The sequence below is a fragment of the Belonocnema kinseyi genome, chromosome 8, assembly GCF_010883055.1.
Source record: "Belonocnema kinseyi isolate 2016_QV_RU_SX_M_011 chromosome 8, B_treatae_v1, whole genome shotgun sequence".
Taxonomy (NCBI): Eukaryota; Metazoa; Arthropoda; class Insecta; order Hymenoptera; family Cynipidae; genus Belonocnema; species Belonocnema kinseyi.
Window position 1 is genome coordinate 31,073,405 of NC_046664.1, and position 13,493 is coordinate 31,086,897.

The 13,493-nt window shown below is 23.9% G+C and overlaps 1 protein-coding gene across 1 annotated transcript in view; it reads left to right on the forward strand.

Moving 5' to 3' along the window:
• Window positions 1-13,493, forward strand: part of LOC117177693 — a 159,285-nt gene that overhangs the window by 109,887 nt on the left and 35,905 nt on the right. The window contains exon 5 of the mRNA XM_033368550.1: window positions 8,315-8,508. Coding sequence (XP_033224441.1) covers window positions 8,315-8,508 — 194 coding nt within the window. The remainder of the gene's footprint in view (window positions 1-8,314; window positions 8,509-13,493) is intronic.

Below are 13,493 nucleotides of genomic sequence, written 5' to 3' on the forward strand. Positions count from 1 at the left end.
TTGGACATGACCCCTCCCCCCATGAAAGTAACGATTTGACGTTTATACTGATTTTTTTCCCTTGTTAACTAGCGCAGCCTAGACTTCAATATCTCTGGTTCAGATTAGCGCATCGGGATTTTTTTTTGTTAAACTATAGCTGAAAGTCTCACAAAAATGAATATTATAAAATTAATTAGATGAATTCAAAATGTTACTATAAATATTTTCACAAAACTGAAACAACTATATAGCGTGCCGAAAATATCGTCCGGGTATATTATACCCAGTCTAGGCTGTGAAGGTTAATAGCGATTCAAGTTGCCAATATGACTATATTCTTTAAATAAAAAAAGTAATTTTCAGAATAGGGATTTAAATGTGCCTAATTGAATGTTATGTGACAGTTAATCCGGGTATTATTGATTTTTTAACTAAAAAAGGTACATTTTTACATTTTTAACCAAAAATGGAATAGTTAAACTTTTAATTTAAAAAAAAAACCTATTTTAAATTATAAAAAAACTAATTGTGTACCAAATATTTAATTTTTTAAACTAAATTATTGAACTTTCAAGACAAAATGACGAATTTTCTACACAAAGAGTTGAGTTATTAAATTAAAAATATGGAATTTTAATAAAAAAGTTAATTTTATACCAAAAAAGACGATTTTCTAAGAAAATACAAGAACTTTCGACCCAAAAGTTGAATTTTCAACTAAATAAATCAATTTTAACAAAAAGTGGAATTTTTACTCTAAAAATAACTATTTTTAACCAAAAATGAAATAGATAAATTTTCAATTACCAAAGTAATTTTTTAGCAAAAAAAAGGAATTTTTAACAAAACACTTCAATTTCCAAAGAGATAAATTTTGAAGAAAGCATAACAGGTCAGCTTTAAAATATAGTTGTTAAATTTTTAACCAAACAAGATGAATTTTTAAACAAAAGGGTTAATTTTCTAAAAAAAAAATTAATTATCTACCAAAAATGAACGATTTTTTAACAAAGTTCAAGAACTCTCAACCAAAAAGTTGAATTTTTAAATAACAAGATGAATTTTTAAACAAAAAGAGTAGTTTACTACCAGAAAAGGCGAATTTTCAACAAAATTCAAGAATTCTCAACCAAAAAGTGGCATTTTCAATTAAAAAGATGAATTTTTGAACGAAAAGATTAGTTTACTACTAAAAAAACCGAATATTTAACCAAATTTAAGAATTATTCAGTAAAAAATTGAATTTTCAACTAAAAAAGATGGATTAAAAAAAAGAATAATTTACTACCAAAAAGACGATTTTATAATAAAACTATCGATTTTTCAACTAAAACCCTAAATTTTGAAACAAAAAGAATAATTTACTTCCAAAAAGGACGAATTTTGAATGAAAGTCAAGAATTATGAACCAAAAAATTAAATTTTTAACATAAAAGAAGAATTTTGAAACAAAAAGAATAATTTTCTACAAAAAAAAAACGAATTTTTGATATAATTCAAGAATTTTTAACACAAAATTTGAATTTTGAAACAAAAAGATTAATTTTTTACAAAAAGGACAAATTTTCGACAAAATTCAAGAATTTGTAACAAAAAATTTGAAATTTTAAACAAAAAGATTAATTTACTATAAACAAAACGAATTTGGAATAAAATTCAAGAATTCTCAACTAAAAAGTTGAATATTCAACATAAAAGATAAATTTTAAAACATAAAGATTAATTTACCATAAAAAAAATACGAATTTTCGATAAAATTCCAGAATTCTCCACCAGAAAGTTGATTTTTCGATCAAATTCAAGAATTTGCAACTAAAAAGACGAATTTTTAAACAAAAAGATTAGTTTACTCCTAAAAAAAAACGAATATTTAACCAAGTTCAAGAATTATTCGGTAAAAAGTTAAATTTTCAACATACAAGAGGAATTATGAAACAAAGAGAATAATTTTTTACCAAAAAGACGAATTTTCAATAAAAAAGATTAATTTACTACCAAAAAAGACAAACTTTCGATAAAATTCAAGAATTCTCAACCAAAAAGTTGAATTTTTAAACAAAAAGATTAGTTTCATTTAGTTTTCTACTAAAAAAACCGAATATTTAACCAAATTCAAGAATTATTCAGTAAAAAGTTGAATTTTCAAATAAAAAAGATCATTAAAAAAAAAAAGAATAATTTAATACCAAAAAGACGATTTTGTAATAAAATTCAAGAGTTCTCAATCAAAAAATAGAATTTTGATTAAAAACATAAATTTTTAATTAAAAAGAATAATTTACTTCCAAAAAAGACGAATTTTGAATAAAATTCAAGAATTGTCAACCAAAAAGTTGAATTTTCAACATAAAAGATATCACGATAACACGATTTCAAAAACTTCGTGTAAAGATTTCAGATAGATTAAAAATATTTTACAAAGACTTGAATTATTTCCCAAAGTTTTCATTAAATTAACAAATATTTTGAATATTTCGCATATTTTTAAACATTTAAAAGATATTTTACAAAGATATTCAAATTTAGACAAATTGCGTTGGTTTTTCTGAAAATATTCAATGTTAATTTATTCAGATTTTTTTTGGGTCTAAAAAAAGAATATTCACGTTTTTGTCTAAAAACAAAGTTTAAAAAATATCTCTTGATTCTTTTTTCTACCTCATGTTATTTTCGATATTTTTACGAAAATATTGATCAAATCTTTTAAGATTGATTTTTTTGAACAATAAAATGTTTGGGTGTCAAAAAATAAAGAAGAGAATAATTTAACAATCATTTTCTATTTTTCATCGCAATCAAAAAAGGTATTTTTAAGAAAAAAATATTTAAGGTTTTACACATTTTCGCAAAAATTTGAAAAATAACGGGAAATAGAAAAAAACTTTAAAGATACATTTTTCCAGAACTTTATAATTTATTGAGGACAAGTGAGTGTGCGAGTTTCGGACACTCAGGGTATATTGGAAAGGATCAGTATTAATCAAAATGGTAAAAAAATAATTAAAAATTTTTTTTCTAATATATATGTATATAAAAAACGGGCAATTTTAACAACCGATTTCGGGAAGTATTTCATTTTTGCAATAAATATATTAATGAATAATAAAATGTCTAGTAAATAATCAAATATATATTGAATAATATGTCTACTTATATAAGTATTTGCACTTAGAAAGTGAGATTTATTCTAAAAATATACTGAATTATTACGCAAAATATTGTCAAAATATCTCTGGAAATTCCGATTATCGCAATTCGTGACACTTTCGTGACGCATCTCGGGAAATAAGGATTGCTGTAATTCCCGGCCTACATTGGAAAAAAATTTAATCATTTTATGACCTTTTTTAACACGTTAGGGCAAATCAAATATCAGGCAATATATGCATTAAAATTTCCTCAGAATATACGAAATTTAAAAAAAAATTGAATAATTTTGCTTTTTTAATTTGTTTAAAAAAGCTTCAAGTTTGATACATTTATGGAATATAATTGAAGCGCTAAGAACGACGTCTAAAAAAGGCCCACTTTGGTCGAAAATTGTTTTTTTTTACAGTTACAAGTACTTCAGGGTTTGGCTTATCTAAAAATGTTAGAAATATGTAAACAAACAAATTTTATTTTGCCACAAAATGTGGTTAAATTTTAGGGTTTTTAAAGATAATTTTTAAAGTTTTTAAAGTTTTTCTTTGATGGTTTCTTCTGGAATATTTATTTTTGGACTTTACCTAGTTGCATTCTCAGGATCTCAATTTATTGCCTGTCAAATTCAAAACTTTTTTAGCCAAGTTACATATACATATGTAAGCGGAATTTCAAAAACTTCTAAATTCCAAATATCTTATTTTCAAACCGCACATAGCAAAACTATATGCATATTTTTTAATTTCCTAAGTTTGGATTTTTAATAAAAAAAAATATCTGCTGAGAAGGTTCAGTCTGTTGCGGATGATCATCAACTTGGTCAACGAAAAAGCAATGTCAGGCCACTTATTTTTTTTAAACAAAAACATTTAAATTATTTCATAAACTTCATATTTACTTTATACTTTATAAAAAAATGTATAAAAAATTTATAAAATTTCTAAAAATATTTTCAAGTATTATATAAATATTTTCAAAGGGTTTTAATGATTTCCGAAAGATTTCAAAGATCTCGGATAGGTTTAAAAATGTTACAAAGGCAAATAGGATTTCTCAAAGATTTATATAATTTTGCAAATGTTCCAAAAATATTTCGAATATTTCAGAAAGATTTCAATGATTTCCCAAATATTTTAAATATTTAAACACTGTCAGTAATATTATCAAATATTTAAAAATTATTTGTAATACTTTACAAATATTTCCATGAATTTCTAAAGATTTCAAAGGTTTCGCAAACAATTCGAATAATTTCAAAAGATTTCACAAAGAATTTAATGATTTCCCAAAGATTTCAACAATTTAAAAAAAAACTAAATATATCAAAATCTTTTAAATATTTTATAAACATTTAAATTATATTTTCCAAAGACTTCAATCATTCCAAAAATAGGATCAAATACTTATAAAATATTTGAAATATTTCGCAAAGATTACACAAAGATTGCAATGGTTTCTAAACGCATATTTTAAAGTTTTTGGATAAATTTAAATGATTTACGAAAGACATAAATGATTTCCCAAAGATTTCATTTATTCCAAAAATATAATCAAATATTTCTCAGATTTCACAAATTTCAACGATTTTCTCAGCATTTCACAAAGATTTTTAATATTTCGCGAAGATTTCAGAGAGTTTAAAAAGATTTCACAAAGAATTCAATGATTTCACAAAGATTTAGAAAATTTCAAAAATATACCAAATACTTCGGAAATATATTCAAAGAGTGTTAATGTTTTCCAAACATGTCAAAGCTTTCACAAAGCTTTCAGATGGATTTAAAAGATTTTATCAAGGCATAAATGATTTCCCAATTATTTCACAAAAATTTCAATAATTTTACAAATGTTTGAAAAATACTTGGAAGATTTCTAAACATTTCAGAAATATTTCACAAAAATTTTAATAATTTCCTAAAAAAATTTTAATTTCACATATATTATTAAATATTTAAAAATTATTTTTAATATCTTACAAAGATATTAATGAATCCTCGAATATTTCAACAATTGAAAAGCTACTAAATATTTCAAAATTAGTTTAAATATTTTATAAAGATTTCAATGATATTTTTCAAAGACTTTAAATATTTCGTAAAGATTCCGGATTGATTTATAATATTTCACAGACTTCAATGATTTTCCAAAAATTTCATCAATTAAAATTTTTTTTAAATATATATTTTATAAAGATTTCAATGATTTCCCAGAAATTTCAAAAATTTCGCAGATTTCACAATGATTTCGGATGATTTTAAAATATTTTATCAAGGCATAAATAATTTGCCAAAATCCACAAATGTTTTAAAAATATTTGTAAGATTTCTAAAAATTTCAGAAATATTTTACAAAGATTTGAATGATTTCCCAAAAAAATTTTTTAATGTACAAATATTATCAAATATTTCAAAAATATTTTTAATAGCTTACAAAGATTTGAATGATTTTGTAATGATTTGACAAAGATTTCAAATTTTTCGCAAAGAATTCGGATAGTTTAACAAGATTTCACAAAGACTTCAATGATTTCTCAAATTTTTCAACAATTTAAAAAATATACTAAATATTTCAAAAATATTTTTAATATTTTATCAAGATTGCAATTTTATTTTTCTAAGATTTCGGATTGATTAAAAATATTTCACAGGCTTTAATGATTTTCCAAATATTTCAACAATTAAAAATTTAAAAATATATATATTTTATAAAGATTTCAATGATTTCCCAGAAATTTCAAAGATTTCGCAGATTTCACCAAGATTTCGGATGTATTTAAAGGATTTTATCAAGGCATAAATGATTTCCCAATTATTTCACAAAAATTTCAATAATTTCAAGCATGTTTCAAAAATATTTGGAAGATTTCAGAAATACTTCACAAAAATTTTAATAATTTCCCGAAAATTTTAAAAATTGCACATATGTTATCAAACATTTAAAAACTATTTTCAATATCTTATAAAGATTTGAATGATTTTGTAATAATTTGACAAAGATTTTAAATATTTCGAAAAAAATTCGGATAGTTAAACAAGATTTCACAAAAACTTCAATGATTTCTCAAATATTTCAACAATTTAAAAACATACTAAATATTTTGAAAATATTTTATAAATATTTAAGGATATTTCCCAAAGATTTCAATCATTTCAAAAATATGATCAAGTACTTTTCAAATATTTCGCAAAGATTTCACTAAGATTGCAAAGATTTCCCAAATACATCACAAATATTTTAAAGGTTTCGCAAAGATTTCGGATTGATTTAAAAGATGTCACAGACTTCAATGATTTTCTAAAGCCTTCACAATGATTCCAAATGTTAAAGAAAAAAATCGGGTAGTTTAAATGATTTCACAACGACTTCAATAATTTAAAAAATATAATAAATATGTCAAAAATATTTTTAATATTTTATAAAGATTTCAATGATATTTTTCAAAGATTATAAATATTTCGTAAAAATTTCGGGTAGATTAAAAAGATTTCGTAAAGATTTCAATGTCTTTCCAAAGATTTCAATTATTGCAAAAATATGATCAAATACTTATAAAATATTTGAAATATTTCGCAAATATTTCACAAAGATTGGAATATTTCTTAAAGATATAACAAATATTTTAAAGGTTTCGCAAAGTTTTCGGATGGGTTTAAAATATTTTGTAACGGCATACATTATTTTCCAATTATTTCACAATAATTTAAATAATTTCACAAAATGTTTAAAAAATGTTTAGAAGATTTCAGAAATATTTCTAAAAAATTTCAATAATTTCCCAAAATTTTTAAAAATTGCACATATATTATCAAATAATTAAAAACTATTTTTAATATCTTATAAAAATTATCCAATATAGTTTGAGGTATCTTTTATAAGGTAGAGTTGATTTTATAGCCATTTATTTATTTTAAGTTTGTTAACAAAATTATTGAAAAAAGTGAAAAATCGCGTTTTTTACTTAAAAATTCATAATTCACGCAATTTTAATTATTTTAACCTGAAAATGTATAACTATACTTTTAAAATAGTGTTCTTTCATAAAAAAAATATTGCATCATGGGTGCTTTCAAAAAAGATATTTATTTGCAAAGTTGAAAAGTCCATTTTCTGATAAAATGATGAATCAGATTTTTTACTCTTAAATCGATTTATTATTATAAAAATTGAGGAACTTTGACATGTAATACTATAAAAATACAAGAAATTGAAAAACGAGACATTTATAACTGTATTTTAACAATTATATTTTATTCAACATATCCACAGTTTTCTCTCGCACTAAGTACACACTGGGTGTTATAGACCTCACGATTTTTTTACCTCCACTTTCAGTAGCTGCTGCTAGTGGACTAATGCTTGACGCAGTATGATAAACGACTTTACTTACAGTTTGTGCCTTCAACTAAAGCTAGATGGCGACACTTACACAATTTTTTCGAATTAAGTATGGTTTATAAGAGTGTGAAAATTACTTGGGGTATAGGAGACCCACAATGCACTGTAAGGGTGAATAAATATAATAAATATTTTTAAAAAATAATCTAAATATTTTATAAAGATTTCAATGATATTTTTCAAAGATTTCAAATATTTCGTAAAGATTTCGGATAGATTAACAAGATTTCTTAAATATTTCATTGTTTTTTCAAAGATTTAAATCATTTCACAAATATGATCAAGTATTTATAAAATATTTCAAAGATTTCGGAATGATTTCTAAAGGTTTCACTAAGATTGCAATGGTTTCCCAAAGACATCACAGATATTTTAAAGCTTTCGAAAAATTATTTAATCATTTCAAAAATATTATAAAATATTTGAAATATTTCCAATTATTTCAAAAGTACTTCAAATATTCGACAAAGATTTCAATGATTTGCCAAAGATTTCGAATAGATTAAGACTATTTTCTAAAGAAATTAATTATTCCACAAATATTTCAGAGAGGTTTTAGACAATTTTAAACGATCTATACCACATAGGGCTCCGCTGCCTCTGAGTCACAGCAATAAACGATACTTTATCTGAAGGTTGATTCCAATGTAGCAATGCGCAGGAAATAAAATCCAGCCGAGGAAAATGTTTGTAAAAGCATTTCCAATTGAATAAAGTCTGTACCTCGCGGATCTTATTTCTTGGATTCCAATGCGACTTTTCGTCCTTGGTAATTTTCTCATGAATATTTCAGAGAACACATTCAGAGTAGTGCTGGAGAAGAGTAATCGAGGACTTGGTTTGAGCGTTTCCGGAGGCGGAACCGCTGGCCCGGTCAGAGTGAAAAGACTCTTCCCGCAACAACCAGCTGCACTTTCTCACAAACTTGAACAGGGAGATATTCTTCTTGCAGCCAACGGAATTCCTCTCACTGGTCTCACCAACTACGTAAGTAATTTTTTATTTTATTTCCAAAAGTATGACCCAGTACTCACAAAATCTGATTCCCCTGGTGCAGAAGCGGCGGAGCCTTTTTTTCTCTATGTTTTGGCAGGAGAATAGACATATAATATTGAATGGCACAATTGGTGCATGGTATAATAATAATATTATACTGAATACGAATTGTTCATAAATAATAGTAAACAAACAATAAATAGTAAATAATGAATCATAATAAACACAGGTATAAAATTCATATTGCCACAAAGTTCACAAAGATTTCTATAATTTCACCAATGTTACCAGATATTTCAAAAATATTTCAAAAATATTTTTAAGATTTCTTCAAGATTTCAGATAGATTTGACCAAGATTTCAATGATTTAACAAAGTTTTCATGTATTTCGCAAAGATTTCGGATAGATTAAAGAGATTTTACAAATGCTTCAATGGTTTCCCAAAGACTTCCGTCATTTCACAAATATTACCAAATATATCAAAAATATTTTTATTATTTCGCAGATTTCTAAAAACTTCTCCTGATTTTAAAAAATGTTCTCAAAGAGTTAAATAATTTCTCAAACACTTCACAAAGATTTTAAATATTTTGCAAAGATTTCGGATAGATTTAAAATATTTATTAAAGACCTTAATTATTTCATAAAAATTTTCGATATATTTCAAAGATTACACAAAGATTTCAATGAATACGCAACCATTTCAATAATTTCACAAATATATAAATATTTAAAAAAAGATTTCAAATATTTCGCAAAAATTTTGGATAGATTTAAAAGATTTTGCGAAGGTTTCAATGATTTCCCCAAGATTTCACTTCAGAAAGATTTTAAACCATTTTTTTCAAAGATTTCAAATATTTTGCAAAGATTTCGGATAGATTTAAAAGATTGACTAAAGACTTAAATTATTTCATAAAATTATCGATATCTTTTAAAGATTACATAAAGATTTCAATTAGTACGCAAATATTATCAGTATTTCAAAAAATGATTTCAAATATTTCGCAAAAATTTTGGATAGATTTAAAAGATTTTACAAAGACATCAATGATTTTCCCAAGATTTAAATAATTTCACAAATATTACCAAATATTTAATATTTTTAATATCTCGTAGATTTCTAAAAACTTCAGAAACATTAAAAAAATACGAATTATTCAGAAATAATAATAATAAATAAACAATCAATATTAAATAATAAATCATAATAAACACAGATATAAAATTCATATTGCCACAGATTTCACAAAGATTTCAATAATTTCACAAGGGTTACCAAATCTTTAAAAAATATTTTAAAGATTTCAGAAAGATTTGACCAAGATTTCAATGATTTAACAAAGTTTTCAAATATTTCACAAAGATTTCGCATAGATTTAAAAGATTTTACAAAAGCTTCCAAGGTTTCAACAATTTCACAAAAATTGGCGAATTACCAAATATTTGAAAATATTTTTCTAATTTCGCAGATTTCTAAAAACTTCAGAAAGATTTAAAAAATATTTCACAAAGATTTCAATAATTTCTCTAAGATTTCACAAAGATTTCGGATATTTTGCAAAAAATTCGGATATACTTAAGAGATTTACACAAGACTTTAATTATTTCATAAAAATTTTCGATATATTTCACAAAGTTTTTGCATAGATTTAAAATATTTTACGAAGAAATCAATGATTTCATAAAGATTTTAATAATTTTACAAATATTACTTAATATTTCGTAAAGCTTTGGAGAATTTCCCAAGTATTATCAAATATTTCTAATGTTTCACAAAGATTTAAATAATTTAACAAATCTATCAAACATATTTTAAAGATTTCAATGATTTTCAAAGGATTTCAAATATTTCGCAAATATTCGGAGAATTTCGCAAATATTATCAATTTTTTCAAAAATATTTGTAATATTTCACAAATATTTTAATGATTTTCTAAGAATTTCAGTGATTTCTCGAAGATTTAAAAGATTTCGTAAAGGTTTTGTATATTTGGCAAAAATGTCAGCATAGATTCAATGATTTTCTAAAGATTTTACAAAGATTTCAATCATTTTTTCAAATATTGTCAAGTATTTTAAAAATATTTCGCAAAGATTTTGGAGAGATTTAAAAGATTTTACAAAGGCATCAATGATTTTCTAATGGTTTTGCAAAGATTTCAATAGTTTCAAAAAAGAATGTTTGTTATTTTAAACATTTCCAAAGGTCTAATTTATTTCCCAAAGATTTCAAATATTTCGCGAAGATTTTAAATATTTCGTAACGATTTTTCATAGGTTTAGAAGTAATATTTCGCAAAGATTTCGGGTAGTTCAAAAAATTTTACAGATTTAAAAGATTTTAACAATTTCAAAAATATACCAAATATTTTAATAATATTTAAAATATTTGATAAATATTTCAATTATTCCCTAAAGATTTCAAATATTTCATAACAATTTCGGATAAATTGTGTGTAAATTGAAAAAACGATTTCCTAAAGGTTTCAACAATTTCAAATTTTTAAAAATATTTAATAAAAATTTCAATGATTTCCTAAAGATTTCAAATATTTCGCAAAGATCATCACAAAAATTCGGGATAGTTTTGAAAGATTTAACAAAGGCACAAATGATTTCATAAAGATTTTAATCATTTAAAAATTTTTTTAAAAATATTTCAAAGATTTCAATGATTACCAAAATATTTAAAATTCTTTGGCAGGTTCAAATGTATTATAAAATATTTTTTTAATATTATCAATTTTTTACAAAGATTTCACAAAGATTTTAGATAGTTTTATAAGAGTTTACAAAGACTTCAAAGATTTCAACAATTTCAAAAATATACCAAATGTTTCACAAATATTTTAAACATTTAATCAAGATTTAAAAAATTTTCCAAAGATTTCAATTGTTTCCCAAAGATTTCAAATATTTCGTAACGATTTCTCATAGGTTTAGAAGGTTTTATAAAGATTTTATTGATTTTCAAAAATTTCACAAATATTTCAAATACTTCATGAAGATTTTGGAGAGATTTAAAAGATTTTACAAAGGCATAAATGATTTCCTAATAATTTCACAAAGATTTCAATAATTTCAAAAAAGAATTTTTGCTATTTCAAAGATATCCAAAGATTTCAAATATTTCGTGACGATTTCGAATTTATTTAAAAGATTTCATAAAGATTTCAATGATTTCCCAAAGATTAAAAAAATTTCTAGATTAAAAAAAATATTTTATAAAGATTTCAATGGTTTCACAAAGATTTCAAATATTTCTGAACGATTTTGGATATATTAAAAAATTTTTCATAAATATTTTAGTAATTTCAAAAAGATTTAAACCACTTCAAAATAGAAAAAAATGTATAAAAATTGCAATGATTTCCTTAAGGTATCAAAGATTTTAAATATTTCATCAAGATGTCGAATAGATTTAAAATATCTCACAAAGATTTCAATCATTTAAAAAATATTTTCAAATATTTATGAAATATTTGAAATATTTCGCAAATATTTCTGCCTATATTTAGAAGATTTCAATGATTTTTAAAAAATGTAACAAAGATATCAGTCATTTTTAAATATATCATCAAATATTTCAATAATATTTCCAATATTTGGAAAATATTTCACAAAAATTTTGGATAGATTTCAAAAATATTAAAAACATTTTATAAAGGGTTCAATTACTTCCTAAATATTTCCAATATTTTAAAAATATTTTATAAATATTTTAATGATAATATTTCACAAAGACATAAATTATTTCACAAAAAGTTCAGGTAAATTTTTGAAAAAATTCAAACCCTAGGGTTCCACCCTCTCTGTCCTGGATGTATTCCCCAGCCATCCTTAGCAAAACCTATTTGCATCTCTTGACTCAAGTTTCAAATAGAAAGTTCGAGGTGGAATTTAACTTTGTAGCGAAATAGTAAATACTTCCTTTGAATCTGACTCTAACAATTTCCCAAGAATGCATCAAACGAAAGCCCCATGTACCCACACCTAGTCAAAATCTTTGCCCTAAAAAAAAAAATTAAAGTGATAAACCTGGTTCGTAATGCCCTGAGCTTGCCCAGAAAAAAAATCCCGATACATCATAGAGAGCAATAAAGAAGACGTTCGGAGATAGGTACTGACTGAAGAATGACATATAACAGTTTTTAAGACACAAATCGATAGTGGAGTAAGACGTACGAGCCAGTCTGCTCTTGGCAGTCATATCTACGTTTAGTCACATATTGAGGAAAACTTTATTGGCCAAAACAGCCATTCTTAAAAGGCAGTTATCCTCAATGAAATTCTGGAACGTATGGTAATTTATGGAAATGCATATGAAGCCTTCTGCGCTTCCATATATTTTTTCATACGTTCTCATGATTTCCCTCGGGTTGCGACTGGCACTTTCAAAAACCATACACTGCCGTGCAAAAGTTTTAAGCCAACTCTTTTTTTTTATGACTGAATAAATTCTCTTAATTTTAATTATACCAGAGCTAAAACAATTTCTCTTCAAAAGCTGGATTGTTTTCGAAATTTGGTATAAAATAAGCCCAGGATGAAGCCAATTTTTCTAGTCTTTAAGTAGAATATTGCAAAAATAGTGTAAATTTCAATTTTTTTATTTAAATTTTCAATAACTTCCGAAATAATCAACATTTTTCAATGTTCTGGGGCTCACTTTGAAGCTATTTTTTCACAATATCACAACAGCTTATGAGTATAAATTGGAAACAATTTTTTTTTAAATTTCAAGAACGTGAAGTTGTAATAAAAAAGTTGAAAAAATTTGAAAACATCTTAACTGTAGGCAAATCAGAATAAAAGTTCAATAAATATACATTTTGAGGAAATTACATAGAAACTTCATGATTATACGTATCATATTGTTGAAAAGTTATTTATGCAATAAACAACTACAGGGTTAAATAGTCAGTGTATATTTATTAAATGAAAAATGCGGAGGAAAATGTAATCTGCTCG